This window comes from Cheilinus undulatus, linkage group 12, assembly GCF_018320785.1.
Source record: "Cheilinus undulatus linkage group 12, ASM1832078v1, whole genome shotgun sequence".
In the NCBI taxonomy this organism is placed as follows: domain Eukaryota; kingdom Metazoa; phylum Chordata; class Actinopteri; order Labriformes; family Labridae; genus Cheilinus; species Cheilinus undulatus.
The window spans coordinates 36,893,665-36,909,748 of NC_054876.1; the positions used below are offsets into that span (position 1 = coordinate 36,893,665).

Here is a 16,084-nt window from a genome sequence, read left to right on the forward strand (position 1 = left end):
TCTCTAAGTAATTAATTTAAAACTCTAAAAATATTCTAATATCTTTAACATCACAGCAGAATAAACATAACATTCATGAGGGCTGTGCAAACACACCGAGTACTGTAGATCAGCTGTTTGGTGCTTTTGCGTCTGCTAAACCATAATGAAGATTATTACGACGTCTGAATACAAGAGCCAAGAGCAGAGATGCCAGACAGCGAAGGGATGAAAATGTTAGCATCACAGCATCATGTAAATCACTTCTAAGTAAAACACAACGCTGGTTAAAGAGTTAAACAGGAAAAAAGTTGATGAGCATATTTAGTTCTGCACCTCAGAAAATGCAAAATTAAAAGCAGTTCAAACAAATGATCCTCTTTTTCTTTTCTGATATTTTCCAAAAATGAAATGTCTGTTACTCAGAAGTTAAGTCGGCTGAACTGAGAGACAGAGGAGAAAATCCCCACAGTCAAGACTGTTTATTATTTTCAAACTAAAAGATTGTGGTTCATACTATAGAATTGTATTTCAGTTGTGGGAATTGATAGGAAAATTTTTTTTTTTTTTCTATTTTGTCTCACACTAAAATCAGTCACACACTGATTGACTAATGTGATCCAGCATCAAAACCTCTGGTAAGGCATTTGAGTAAATCTGATTAACAGAAATATAACAGCAAGCCTATTCGCCGGTGTTTAATATGCATTCACACAGGGGCAAAGGTATGTAAAACAGATGCAAAAGGTTTCCCACAAAGTACACTTCTTAATGAAATAGTCTTAACTGGATTTGAAACAGCACTTTGTCTTAGACAAACACTGAAGAAACAATCATTTAACACAGGAAGAATGCAAATATACAGAAGCCCCAAGCAGACATGCATCCACAGATTTCATTTTTACAGAGATAAATACTAACTGGTGCTTATTTTCTCAAGGTTTTGACTTATTTTGTTATTGCAAGTTAACAATGCTGGTTTTCCTATGATAAATAATTGAAGATCTTATAAACAGCAGAAATGTAGTAAAATAAAATGTTAAGATGCATGTCACTGTAGGGCTTCTATACATAAGAATGGACATTTTTGATAAACTTTGTAAGTTTGAGGTAAAACTAATTTTCACTAATAAACACTACATTAAATATCCTAATCATTTTTAAAAACATTTAATTTTCCTTATTCTAAACTGTAAACGTGAGCTTCATTTGTTCTCTTCCATGAAAAAAGGCTGAGTCTGTCAATGAAGCAAAAGTTCAATAGAAGAATATCTAAGAGCAGAAAAGATTTTAAGACACAACCACCATAAATTCATGAACAAAGTGTTCTTCTCACATAATTATAGCCTTCATATTTCACTGAACAAACTAGCCATTCATTCTGCTACAAGAATTCACTTGAAGGCATACATTAAGGATATTTTCAAAGTATCAAAACACCACAAAACTAGTCTCTGTCAGACATTCATTATTGTAAAGCTATGTCAATTTAACATTTACAAACAGTAAAAAGTTTCATCAAGTAGACAGTGATTATAATTATACAGCCATTTGAAATAAAGACAGATTGTCCTTTCATGGAATATTTCACCTTAAATCATCAAATTGTCTGAATTTGGCTCAGTCTCCTGTTTTTATGTAACAACAGAGAGGAAGGCAGATATGGTTAAGAAACTACTCCACAAACCGATGAAGAAGTAGAAGCAGGACTTACACCAGCTTTGTCAGCAGTTATGGCAGGGGAGAAATAATCTCTAAATTCACATTTTTCAGGTTTAAAAAGTCGGTACTTTACAAGAAAAACATCAGATTTTTTACTCTTAAAAGTCAGAAATTAACTTCAATCAAAAATTTGAACTTTGGAGATTTTAAAGTTGAAAATAGCTCATTGCTAGAAGAAAAACAGATGAAGCTATTTTCTTTACAGCTGAGAGCTTAATCAATACTTCTTTGTAGATTTAGCCCAGAATCATCACATTTTCATATCATCTGGTCTCTAGGGTCATCCAACCACTGTTTTCAGCTTGGTTTTTTTTGTACATTTTTGACTTTACATTGTCATAATTATTGACGACATTGTAAAATGCCCTGAAATTTTTGAGTTTATAAACTCAAAATTATTACTTTTTAAACTTTGACATTTCAAGTTTTCCTCATAATGTACTACTTTTTCAATTCAGAAATTTCAAGTTTGGTTTCTTGAAAATATACAGTTTTACAACTTTCAAAATGTTTTTTTTTTTTTTTTTAACTGTGACTTTTTCCCAAACTCATAAATTTACAGATCCTCTTTATTTTTTTATCTTTTAGGGTGGCCTAATATCTGGTCGTACATTAAATTTCTAATCTTGATTTTTTTTTCTTTTTTTTTTTTTTTTAATGTCTTTATCTAATTTTGACAAAATCAGAGCAGACAGGGCTTTGTGCACCCCACTGAGGTGCCCTGACCCCAGGTTGGGAACCACTGGTGTAAAATGTAAATGAAACCCAATATAGTGATTTCCAAATCATTTCAGCCTGGTTTAAATTTAATACAGCACAAAAGACGAGATATTTAATGTTCAAGTTTCTAAAAAGTTGGGACAGCGGCAAGAAAAGACTGGGAAAGTTGAGGAATGATTTAGAAAATAGACTGGAATATCCCACAGGTGAGAACTTTATCTAGTAAGAGGTGATAGTGCCATGACTGGGTATAAAAGGAGCACTCCTGAAAGTATCTGTCATTCAGTGTCTAGAGGCCACGACTTTCTCTACTCGGTGAAAGACTGTGACAGCAAACTGTCCTACAGTGAGCAATGTTTCTCAGAGTGTGATAGCAAGGATTTAGAGAGTTCACCATCTACAGTCCATGATATCAAAACATTCAGAGAATGTGGAGAAATCTCTGCATATAAGGTGGTTACATCATTTTCTTGGATGTCTCTGCTTATTTCAACAAGACGATGCCAAGACACATTCTGCATGAGTTACAACAGCATGGCTTCACAGTAAAAGACTGCAGGTACTAGACAGATCTGCATGCAGTCCAGATCTGCCTACTACTGAAAATGTATGAAATATAATGAAGTGCAAAATACAACAATAGAAACCCGCCACTTTTAAGAAACTTAAGATTTACATCAAGCACAAACAGGAAAAAAAAAAACATTCACTTTTTATACTTAAACAAGTGTCTCCAGTCTTCTGATGCTTACAGAGTGTTAGTAGGGGAAAAGATTAAGTAGCACCATGTAAACATATTTATGTTCCAATGTTTTTGGAACATGCTGCAGGCATCATACTCAGAATGAGCGTATATTTCTAAAAATGGAGAAAAACGGCTGTGAGTTTATTAATTTGAACATTCTATATCTTGTCATTGTGCTGTACTTGATTAAATATTGGTTGAAAATGATTTGCAAGTCTGTTTATTCAAATTTACACACATCACAACTTTTTTGGAACTGTGGTCTGTACATTGTTTTCATGCTTTCTTGGCAGTATTTCTTTGAAAAATTAAAACATTAAGCACACTGACCTAGTTAATGAAGACATAATAGATGTAACCAAAGAAAGCAGAAGTTAACAGAGCAACAATAAATGTGGGTGAAAGGTGCTCTGAAACAGGATGTGGACGCTGCCTGCACAAAAAGCTCTGTATACAGACACAGGCCCTTGCTTTGGAAAATAAAATAGTGTTTCTCTCTTGATCTAAGTTTAAAATATTCCACCAAAACAATCTTTTTTTACAAGAAACAAAACAAACATTGTTTGTCGTACCTAAATGTGAATTATTACTACAAACCTGCAATCAACATCATTAAAGTTTGTGACACTCAAAGAAGAACATTATACATTATATATATATATATATTAGATTTCATCTTAATAAGATCTCTAAAAATACTGTAACACTAGGTTAATCTCTATACGTACATTAGGCTGTACCAATACTTACTCATAAGCAGTGAGGCAAAAATCACCAAAATATAATCACAATTCTGTGCATTTTCTTATCAGTGTTTCTATTAATAAAGTTTTCTGACACTCACAGTGTCCTAAAACATCGCACTGTTCATATAGAGGTTCATTGCTGTAATTCAGTACCACCTGCTACATTTAAATGCATGTAAATAACTTCATACTAATGCTAGCGTACATTCAAAAACATTTAAGGCCAAGACAGTAATTTATCTGAAACCATAAGCCAAAGCATGACATGGCAGAAAGAAGACTTTTCTTTACCGGTTCATTTTGTTTATATGTATTAAAACTCGTAAATGAAACCAGGGGAACATGTAAATTATACTATATTAATATTTACAAAATTCACAAATGCTTTATTATTTGCTAACTCTAAGCAACAGGAAAAACAGTGATGGAATCCTGAGATAACAAGATAAATAAGTCTAGGTCTCAAGAAAACAACTAAAATGTGTTCATTATCATGGGAAAGTAGTATATGCATGTCCTCTTAGGGCTTCTGTACTTCTCGAACTGTTCCAGAAACAAAAAAAAAACCACCTCTCTTTGCTGATGATTCAATAAATCAATAAGTAAAAATGTTCCTCTAATGAATACCTCGTGGTGTCTTTCAAAATAACGGTCATAAAATATTTAATAGTCCCTTCAGTCTTTCTGCTGCTACTGCAGCACTTCATTTGTCACTTGTTCTGCATTAGGCAAGAACAGGAAATATGATATACATAATCAATGTTTGTGAATAAGTAAAAGGTTGAGTGTCTGCTTGATTTTGTTTTTGCCATTCATTTTTACATGATTCCATGATTTTTTGCTTCTACCACGGGTGAGTACACAAGGAAGTTAAAAGGTTAATGTTTGCCACAAAGGACGTGGGGATTCATGTAAAATTCTGTGGTTTTCCACCTCAGAGGTAAATTTTTCTTCAGAAATGGTGCTGTAGTAGCTCTGTGACCCACTGACCTCCTGATGACCTTTTGCCACAGGATGAGACATGATGTCGATATAGGGATGATTTACTATTTACTTTTGATTTGCTTTTTTCTGGCTGTTTGGATTGATGTGCTCTGTGTGGATTGACATGGTTCGGCAATAGCCAACACTGAAAATAGACCTTGCGCATATCTCGAGAGGAGTAGCACTTCTGGGAGGCGTTGGAGACGGACCAGATCGCATGCAGTTGAACTGCAAAGACTGGCTAGAATAGGAGCGACATGCTCTGCAGTGCACTTCACAAGCTTATCATGTTGCAGGCAGGGGTTGTGGAAATTGGAGGGAACTCAAGGATGGACTACATGAAGGTGCATTAGGTTTCCTGTTAATCTCTTGTTTGTGAATGTGATATCTACAAATCATTTTGAGGATTTTTCTTCAAGCCTTGCATGATCTGACTTGAGGATATACTGATTAGATTTCAAGGTCAAATGATAAGGATGATAGGCCTTATGATCATTTAATGCATGTGAAGATGATACCTAAAGACTGCTTGGAGGGATATTCATGAAACATATTACAACTTTCCGCTCTGACTCAACGATTGACTGTAATGACTGGCTGTCAAAGGTCAAGAATGCACTGAGGGATTTTGTCAAATTTGGCAAAAACCACTACACTAGCTCTTGAGGTTGAAGTTCAAAGTGAATTATGGACCTTCATCATGAAAGGAATAGGATTTCTTTTAATAATACAAACACATACCCACTTAATGGTAGCTCTAGTTTTTCATCTGCAATGTCATTTCGTCCTCAGTAAGTTGACCATTTTAATACTTAAAAGACTGCTCTAAATGATGCACTGTATAAAAAGGGAAAAACAACAGGGACTTAAGTTTGAGTAGTTACATATGTACATCAGCACACTGACACACTGTTTGGCTTCATGAGAGAGGACTTGTAAAAGACAGGTGAGTGCTCAACATGTCGTCTGACCGGTTTGTACTTTGACCGTAAGTCTTCACATCTGTCCGAAGAGGATGGAGCAGAGGAGGAAGATGGCATAGAGAAACATGAGGCCTAGACCCAGACGACGATCCAGCTTCCAGTGGTTTAGATGAACACTGGTCACCTGTAGACAAAGACAGAGCTTTGAGCGGGTGACAATGACCAACTTTAAGGGATGAACAAGGGTTTGAAATCCAGCCACTTCCAAGACCATGAGGATTTTTAGCCACTGTATATGGGAGACATTGTATAGCAGTTGAGCTTCATGGTGATTATCACTAATACAATGGTGTTTTAGCTGGTTATGAGACAGACTAAAATTAATTCTGATAGCTTTTTATTGATTTAATTGCAAAAAAAGGAAGTAAACAACTGCACATTATCTGGTATCCAGTATTTCTTTCTTACCGTGAGGAAAACAGAAGCCAGCAGCAGGATGACAGAATACACCAGGCCTTTATTATTTATAGAGACCTTCAGGTGAGAAAAAAAAGAGAGGTGTCATAATTAATTTGTCTCTCACAGATGCAAACTATCAAGAAAATCACAGACAAATGAAGAAAGAGATTGATGCAGTAGGTAGACATGTAGCATACTGTAGATCCGTGGTCCACCACAAGGGTACGTAAAGCCCAGGGGAAACCCAGACCCAGCAGGATGTCAAAAATATTGCTGCCTATAGAGTTAGATACTGCCATGTCTCCCATGCCTGAAAAGGAGCAGTAAAGTAAGTACACCTATACAAAGCATAAAAGACAAAAGACTTTAGTACAAGATTAGGAATAAAGTTTTGTACCTTGCCGTGCTACAATCAGACTCGCCATGCAGTCTGGTACGCTGGTCCCTGCTGCCAGGAAGGTGATACCCATGATGTAGTCTGGGATGTCAAGTGTGAAGCTGATGATGGTAACCTGTAAAAGTCAGCAATATAGAATCTTCAAAGGACAGTATTGCCTTTATATCCATGTGACCTTTTCATAATCATTTACAACATTTACAAAGCAAGCATTTAAGACTCCTTACCATCCACACCATGAGGTAGGAGAAGACGGCAATCCACAGGGTGGAGGCCACAAAGGTAGCCATGAACCAGCGGTGCCAGCGAGGCTGCATGCAGTTAGGCACAGTGCAGTAGAGCAGGAGACCAAGAGGCCACGTAATCACCCACTTCACACGGGCACAGCAGCTACCTGTGTGGAGGAGGAAGATGATCAGGTCAGAATATATTAGATTTATATTAACCAGCTCAGTAAGCACTTTTATCAAACCAGAGTAAGGTAGAGATGTTATCTTAAAAAAAGAAAAGAGACTTTTCAATTTAAAAATTAATGGAGGAAATTTGAGGAGTGCATTTTAAATCAGCTTTCATGTCATGTAGGCATTGCTACAGTTATTTAAGCAACTACAATAAACAATAAATCTATTGCTATAATAAGATTATTTTTGCCTTCCCACTCAGCATGTTTACTTTATACCCACTGGATGGAGGCCAGATTGTAGTATTTGTACTATCACACCATTAGGCATTTCATTGCAGTCAGATGAAGCTTAAGATAGCTAACATCTACCCTAAAATCAACGTCCCACATGTGTAAGGAAACATTCAGTTTGGATTCAGGAGGAGCATAAAATAGAGCAGGAAAAACAGAAAGTAATAATGTTGATAAAAAGATATTTACTTTTTTGGTTTATCTACAGCACTGTATATAGTTATTACAAAGTTACTGAAAGAAAGTTATGTCAATTAAATTAAATACATAAGGTGAAATAATGCTTGAGCAGTTTTGCAAGGCAATTTTGCAGTGTCCAGATGTGCAAGACTGATTGACACCTATCTACACAGACTCAGTGCTGTGATTGCAGATAAAGGTGCATCTAGTAGTTGCCAACTTAAAGAATGGTGAATATTTATGCAGTCACTTGTTTAACATGACATTTTTATTCGACATTACTTTGAAGAAAACTGTTTTCACTTCACATTAAAGAGATTTTCTGATTTTTTTGTTTCAAAAAAGCCAAATTACATTGACCATGACTGATTTAAATCAATAAAAGGGTAAAGCATCTAAGGGGATGAAAACTTGTTATGGCTTGTATCTTTGTAAATAGAGAGCAAAAGAGATTGATTAATTGGACAAACAGCCTGCCAATTCCTTGAACCTGAATGAATTGCATTTCCACATGCCAGGCTCCATTTTGTTACTTTTGTGCCCTTGAAATGAAATGAAAATGAAATGATTAAATAACTTTCCACCAGAGGTCACTGGTTTTACAGAGCATAAACCCTCTTTGTATGCAGATGATCAACATTTTTACATGAAAGATCCCCAAAAAGCAAGAACACGAAAGCCAACAGTGTTCGCAACAAATGTGGGAGGATCTTACTTGCTGGCCCTTCCTCACCTGGTATACGGACTGGACTAAAAATCTCATCCTCATCATCTTCCCCTTCCTCTGCCTGGCATGTCCCAGCCCCGGGCTTTTCTCCTGACTCTGCATCTTCCATCGTGTGTCCCCTGCCGCCGTTCTCCAGACTGCAGGAGCCCGTCCTCTTCAGGCTGTTGCTAGTTGACCCGCTTCGTGGCGCGGAGCTGGCCTCACCATCCCGCTGGATCTTTGACTTCTGGATCAGCCTCTGTCTCTGTAAGGGAGAGGAGTAAGGGAAGATGAATAAAGTGATTTTTCTTTACTCAAAAATTTTGATGGATCAAAGCTGAATTTTTATGTATAACTGCATATTTTGGGGCGTAGCTGATTCACTGACAGGCAGATACAGTCATGGACGAAAATATTGGCACCCCTGGAATTTTTCCAGAAAATACACAATTTATCCCAGAAATTGTTGCAATCAATAAATGTTTTTGGTATACATGTGTTTATTGCCTTTATGTGCATTGGAACAACAACAAAAATCTGAAGAAAAAAGACAAAATTGACATAATTTTTCACAAAACTCAAAAAATGGGCCAGACAAAATTGTTGACACCCTCAACTTAATATTTGGTTGCACAACCGCGGAAAAAAATAACTGAAACCAATCGCTTCCTATAACCATCAACAAGCTTCATACACCTCTCAACTGGAATTTTGGACCACTCTTCTTTTACAAACTGCTCCAGGTCTCTCGGATTTGAAGGGTGTTTCTTGCAACAGCAGTTTTGAGATCTCTCTATAGGGGTTCAATGGGATTTAGATCCAGACTCATTGCTGGCCACTTCAGAACTCTCCAGTGCTTTGTCTCCAACCATTTCTTGGTGCTTTTTGAGGTATGTTTTGGGTCATTGTCCTGCTGGAACACCCATGACCTCTGACGCAGACCCAGCTTTCTGACACTAGGCCCTACATTGCGGCCCAAAATTTTTTGATAGTCTCAGATTTCATGATTCCTTGCACACAGTCAAGGCACCCAGTGCCAGAGGCAGCAAAATAACACCAAAACATCCTTGAACCTCCACCATGATTGACTGTAGATACTGTGTTCTTTTCTCTGTAGGCCTCATTCCATTTTCTGTAAACAGTAGAATGACCCGCTTTTCCAAAAAGCTATACCTTAGTCTCATCTGTCCACAAAATGTTCTTCCAGAAGGATTGAGGCTTACTCAGGCAACTCCAGTCTGGATTTTTATGTCTCTTTGTCAGCAGTGGGGTTCTCCTCGGTCTCCTGTCATAGCGCTTCATCTCATTCAGATTGCGACGTATGGTTCGAGCTGACACTTTTGCACCCTGAGTCTGCAGGACAGCCTGAACTTGTGTGGAAGTTGACTGAGGATGTTTATCCACCATTCCAACTATCCTGTGTTGCATTCATTTGTCAATTTTTCTCTTCCATCCATGTCCAGGGAGATTAGACACAGTTCCACGGGTTATAAACTTCTTGATTATATTAGGCACAGTGGACAAAGGAATTTCAAGATCTCTGGAAATGGTCTTGAAACCTTGAGATTGTTCATATTTTTCCACAATTTTGCTTCTTAAGTCCTCAGACAATTCTGGGCTCTTCTTTCTCTTTTTCATGCTCGGTGTGACTCACACAGGCACACAACACAAAGGCTGAGTCAACTTTACACATTTTAACTGGCTTCAGGTGTGATTTCTAGATTGCCAGCACCTTTTACTGCCACAGGTGAGTTTAAATGAGCATCACATGCTTGAAATAAAATGATTTACCCACAGATTTAAAAGGGTGCCAATAATTTTGTCTAGCCCACTTTTTGAGTTTTGTGTAGAATTATGTCAATTTTGTCCTTTTTCTTCTGATTTTTTGTGTTGTTTCAATGCATATGAAGGAAATAAACACGTGTATACCAAAAACATTTGTAATTGCAACAATTTCTGGGATAAATTGTGTATTTTCTGGAAAAATTCCAGGGGTGCCAATATTTTTGTCCATGACTATATGTTGTGACCATCAAGATTCATTTGGCCCACCTCAGTGCCACCTCTGTCTTTATTATCTGAAAGGTGGTTGAATCACCTTTTTATAGCATGGTAACTGTCATTGTTAGGCTTTAAAATATCTCCTCAGAAACCAGTGGGTGCACAGCTGAGCTGATGTTCATGTTTTACACAGTGTATTGGGTGAATCTGTCACTTACCTCACTAATGAGCATGCGCCCTGCCATGGAGAGTCTGGTGCGAGGGGAGAAGTGGGGGGTTATCATGATGCGTAGGCCGGCCTCAGAAAATGACAATTTGTGGGGGTTGAGAATGAGGAGTTCATCAACCATGATGACTGGAGGAGGCTCCTGAGCATGAGCTTGGCCTGTGAGAAGAAAAACACATGAGCCATTACATTTCTATTATGTACAACACAGGACAACAAAGAGCCACCCAACCATTATATGAATACAGAACAGCATCGGACAAGATCATTCTAGTTTCCAGTGGCGTCTGGTTATGATAGAGTCCCGTTCAACACTTCCAAGCGAATGAGACCTTCACTGAATGTGATTTCTAGGGAATAATTAGAAACACATACCTGCATTTAAAAGAGCAGGGTAAGAATTATATAGTAGGGGCAGAAGATCTAAGCACAATAAAAATTTCAAAGAGAAATTACGATTTTCATGTCTGAATACACTGATTGATCACATGTTGTGCATGCACATTTTCTCCTCTTTAACATTGGCAATAAGAGCATCATGGGGCATAGGAAACATGCAACCCAACAGGGATTGCATTACACAACACCACCCAACAGGTGGCAGTAGAGAAGTAGGAGCCATGAGCAGGAACTAAAACCACACCTGCAGTGTACTGGCACATCCCAGTCCATGTGTGCCTTGTTTTCTCAGTTTGCTGCTAAAATTCTTGTGCATTTAACTTTACCATTTGCAATTCACACATCACGTCTTTTTAATTGTTTTATTTCAAATAAACCATTAAACTTGTTCTCTAAGTTGACTTTTTATTACAGTAACACTGTGTATGATTGTTCTAAGTAATATGGGTCACTTTACAAATAGCTGGTCCATATTAGAGTAATCTGTACTACTTACTATAAACTCAAATACAAATGTTCATTCAGCTTAGCAAATACAGATACGGACTTTTTAATGTAATAAAACATAAATGTTAGACACATAATGTTATAACTAATGTTTTGCTGCTGTTAGGCCAAATCCTCCTATCTCTGAAATCACCACTTTGAAGGGAATGGAAAAAAGGCTGATTTTTTGGGGTTAAAAATGTGAAATACCCACTGAAACAGGGGTTCTTAAACTTTTGGGGGCTAGGGACCCCTTACAGAGCAGAAATTTTACCAAAGACCCCCATATAACTCTTATGCTGATTAAACGTTAACTGCTATTTGTACTCCTAGATGCTGTATTTTAAACTCATCAACCTAAATACAAGCACTTGTCCAACTGAGTTTGGCGTCTTAATTTTTGCGATCCTTTGAGCAGCCAAATAAGAAGCCTTCTGTGGTTTTTCTGAGGTTGTGGTCAGGATCACCAGTTGTGTTTTCAGGCAGATGTATTCCTCACCTTTTCAGCAGAAAAAACTTTTGTTTTGTCCTTAAACTCTGCATGCTTTGTCATCAGATGACGCTTTAGCTTGGCAGGCTTCATGGCCTCACATGAAGACACACAACACATTTTGGTCTTCAGTCACTGTTCTCAATAAAACCAAACTGGAGATATCTGCCATCAAATTTTTCTCAGTTTAGCTGGTTTGGGCCTAGCATCACTTGATGAAGTGGATGTGCTTCAATATTTATCCATCATTGCTAGCTGGACCTGCACACCAAATGTGTCCTGCGTAAAGTGACTGAAAGGTGAGGAGTGATAGGTTTAGGTGATATGTCATAATCATATGAGGGTTTTTTTGACTTATGTGTGAGTCATTGGTTTCATCTGGTTGTTTTATGGCAGGAGGAATGAATCCCCAAATGCATGGATCTTTGTTTTGGCCCAGGAGTCACGCATTCACAATTTTTCAGCCTCCTCACTCAGCAAGTTAAGAACCCCCTCCCACAAAACATCTATAGTTTCTGCAAGGATCACAGGATCATGAGCAGGTCTAGATCTGTGAGACATCGCCAAATGATACTCCACAGTTTGCTGCCCCCTCTGGCCCCATTATCAAGTCCATACAGATGCTTAAGAGTGTAAGGGCTAAGACACACCCCTGCCTCACCCCAGAATCAACTGGCAAGATGTCAGAATATAAGGCAGCCATCAGCTGGATGAGTGAACGTGGGATGCCCTGAATGCCTTCTGGAAGTCATCATAAGCTGCAAGCAACCCTCTATTGAAATCCTGAAAGCACTCAATTCAGGAAGAGAAAGAGATTGAAATGTATGTTTTTACAACCCCTGAGAAATAGGCCCCAGACACCACTGATTTCCTCTGACCTTTGTTTATAAGCACCATTGAGGTGTTGCAGGCGTTGGCATCATCTCCCATCCTGTCGTCTCTGTGACCCTCTGACACGTGGCAGCACGGCCTTGAACTCCTGAGCCGACGCGTCACAAACACCATTAACTGGGAGTTAAACCTGCAATCAGATTCATATTCATGTCTTATATCTTTAAAGTCAGGCTTCAGAAGTGTGGAGACACAACTGATGATATCATAACTTACTTCATGATAATAATGTAGATCCCATACATGGTCATGAGGAGCAATGACTCCCACCTGCATAGAAAAAAAGCACAATATGTAAGATAAGTCTGAAGCACATGAAATATCATATAAACTAAAAGTATTTCTTAAAAGGAGGCCAAAAAAATCATTCTAAATAGGAAATTAAGTTATCAAATCAGCATTACTTAGCTTTAAATATCACCACATAAACTTGTTTTCTTTTTGGTAAAAGGATTCATGTATAATGTATAATTTATAATATTTTAACTATTCACCAGACCTCATATTTTCTTTTTATTGTTGTAAAGTGAACATCAGGGACAGTTTTTGGCCAAAGTTATTTCACGACACATTTCTGTCCTTATTTTTTTTAATCAAAACTTGGTTTAAGATGGGTAGGTTGCACTTTGACAAAGTTAACATATCCTCCTAAACATATCCCCTAAAAATTAAAAACTTTAAAATCAAAGTGTGATTACTATTTTGAAGCTAACTTGTCATATATGTGCTTTCATTATTTCTAAAGGAATGATTGCCTTTTTCTGATTCTGAAAAGGCTGTTTTAATCTGACCCTTAAGTTTATTTACTCAGGAACAGCAATGGTTGGAGGAAAATACTTAAAGGCTTGATTCCAGGTCCCTTTTAATAAGCACTTGGTCCTATTTGTTCATATGAGACACAAACACAGAACTAAGTAAACAGTCCAGTCAATATAAACACAACTGTGTGCTCCTGAACCATCTCAGCTTTCAGCTCAGGCTGACCGCTGTGGCACGTGAGAAGATTCAACCCTCAGATGTTCAGAGCATGCAGTTATCCAGCAAAATTGGTTCAGAGAAAACATGGTGAGGAGAAATACAGAACAAAAAAAACAGACTGCTTGGCACACAGAAGCTTAATTTAAAGGCTGCCTTATATCACCCAGGATCCTCTGCTCAAGCTGACATTAAGTCCATAATAAATCTACTCTTTCATTAAAACCAGAGACACAAACAACAATAGAAGCCTCAGGTGCACTGAGTAGAAAACATTCAGGCCAAATAGCTACGAGGCAGATGGCTGCATTTTTTTTCACAGTGGCAACATGTCTGACCACACAACTAAAATCATGTCCTTGGCTGATGGGTTTGCAACAGTGCAGATGTGATCCTGACCAATCAGCATATGCTGCCATCTTGACTTTATCTGCTGTCTTCAAACAAAGAAGAATTAATTGTGGACTTGTCCCTTTTCTTATCAAAAAGAGTACAATCTGGACAGGCTATCCTCTGAACTGAACTCTAGCTAGAACATTAATAGTAGTCTTGTCCAGGCAGGGCTGTGGGGCATTATGAATGATAATGTCTCACAACAAGAGCATCCCTCATTTCCAGTGTTCATATTAGGGCCAAACGTTTGACAATCTGCAGCAATGATGCATTCAGTTCAGAATATTGCATGTTTAATCAGGATTTACCACATTATTGAGAGCTCTAAATGAACCTGTTGCTTCACAATAAAAAAACATAAATAAATAGATAAAACCAATATGTCCAACTCTACAAAAGCCAATGCATCCATACGTTTTATTTACTCCATTTTTCATTTACTTCTGTTTCTTCGAGACATCAAATTATTTAGCTTTCACTCCAAGAATTAAAAAAGCCCATAACAAACAAAAACAAGATAAACTTCCCAAATTGGTTTGGACAGAGGCAGCATGGCCAGTTATGGTCTGTCTTGCCACAGTAATCATATGTAAGAGGAACAGGATTGTAAAAGTGCCAATGCCAACAATCAAGCACATAGCATCTGTTCAGGCAGGCCATGGAGTCAAGCACTGCCATAAATCAGAGATCAGCTCTTCTCATGCTAGCCTCATCAGCTGACTGCCAGCTGATTCGCCCTAAGCTCGCTATTAGCTAATTGCACTCACGCTGCCATATTCAAACTGCTCTAGCATGGATATGTTTTGCTGCTTGCTCTGCAAGCCGCTCTTTGAAACCTTCCTCCGACCCAGCTCCTCCTTTATGCTACATCTGACTTAATCAATGCCATTCTGTTGTCAATGATGCCTGCTCTGCTCCGGGTTTACTGCTGCTTCTCCCTGCCTCAGGCACATGCTGTTCTAGCTTGATGCTTTCCACATAGGCTCGTGGAATGGCCGGGGGATCCTAGAACAACCACACTGACAAATATAAATAACAGCAATGAGAAGAAATCAATAACTGCTAAAACAGAAAAATGTATAACAGCAAATCATGTGTTGATACTAAAGCCAGTATGTTTTCATGAATTCTTTTGGCGTAACACTCCTACATTGCCAACATTTTCTCTCATCTTTAACCATAAAAACATGAGAGTTTGTCCAACACTTCACATGTTCACAATAATCTAGATCTAGAAGTACTCATTTTACTTTAAAACTTTTTAAAACCCTTAATTTTTGCTGAGTTGTTTTGTAACTTTTTAGGAACCTGCAGACTCCCTGTCACTAAATCAGTCACTTGATGTGCTAAATGCCAGCATAATATCCCGTTATCACATGAAAACAGGCTTTGCCAACCTGAGATAACATGAAAATCTAGAGAATGTCTGTCAAGGAAAGTAGCAATATCTTCAAATAAATCTTGGCACTTCTTGTCATCAAAAGAAAAAGGAGTAAATAAAGTATACATGTCCACGTTGGCCTTCATAAAACTCATCTAACAGCCTCAAATCACTGAAAACATAAGGCTGCTTCTTAAGACAATCCCCCCCTTCACACAAATTAAACACTTTATTTAAGTAACCTCAGCTGACTCTGAATTTAGCCATGGCTGACACAGTCAGATGTTTTTTTTCCCTCTGAGTACAAATCAGCATCCAAATGTTTTGATTGTGTCCCACGTGCACACACTCTTGAACTTAATGGCATCTTCATCATCATGATTGTAATAGCAGGTACTTATAAGATTGGCTCATGACACTAATCAGAGCATGAGAGGAAAGACAGGAAACTGCAGATAAGTGTCAGTATAAATACAAAGAGGAAGAATTTTCATCTCTTGGAGTGCGAGTACAGCACTGGCAAAGTTAATCTTATCCACAGCGATAATTTTCTTAATATCTCAGGACTGGATGCGATGCACAGTGGT

The 16,084-nt window shown here is 37.8% G+C and overlaps 1 protein-coding gene across 2 annotated transcripts in view; it reads right to left on the reverse strand.

Annotated features, from left to right (window-relative positions):
• Positions 1-662: 662 nt before the first annotated feature.
• Positions 663-16,084, reverse strand: part of LOC121518633 (sodium/potassium/calcium exchanger 3-like) — a 54,859-nt gene continuing 39,437 nt past the window's right edge. For both annotated transcript variants that reach the window (XM_041801077.1, XM_041801076.1), the window contains exons 9-17: positions 12,965-13,018; positions 12,736-12,878; positions 10,475-10,641; positions 8,283-8,520; positions 6,903-7,069; positions 6,676-6,790; positions 6,476-6,588; positions 6,288-6,353; positions 663-6,003 (exon numbers count right to left, since the gene is read on the reverse strand). In XM_041801077.1, coding sequence (XP_041657011.1) covers positions 5,893-6,003; positions 6,288-6,353; positions 6,476-6,588; positions 6,676-6,790; positions 6,903-7,069; positions 8,283-8,520; positions 10,475-10,641; positions 12,736-12,878; positions 12,965-13,018 — 1,174 coding nt within the window. In that variant the 3' untranslated portion in view covers positions 663-5,892. The remainder of the gene's footprint in view (positions 6,004-6,287; positions 6,354-6,475; positions 6,589-6,675; positions 6,791-6,902; positions 7,070-8,282; positions 8,521-10,474; positions 10,642-12,735; positions 12,879-12,964; positions 13,019-16,084) is intronic.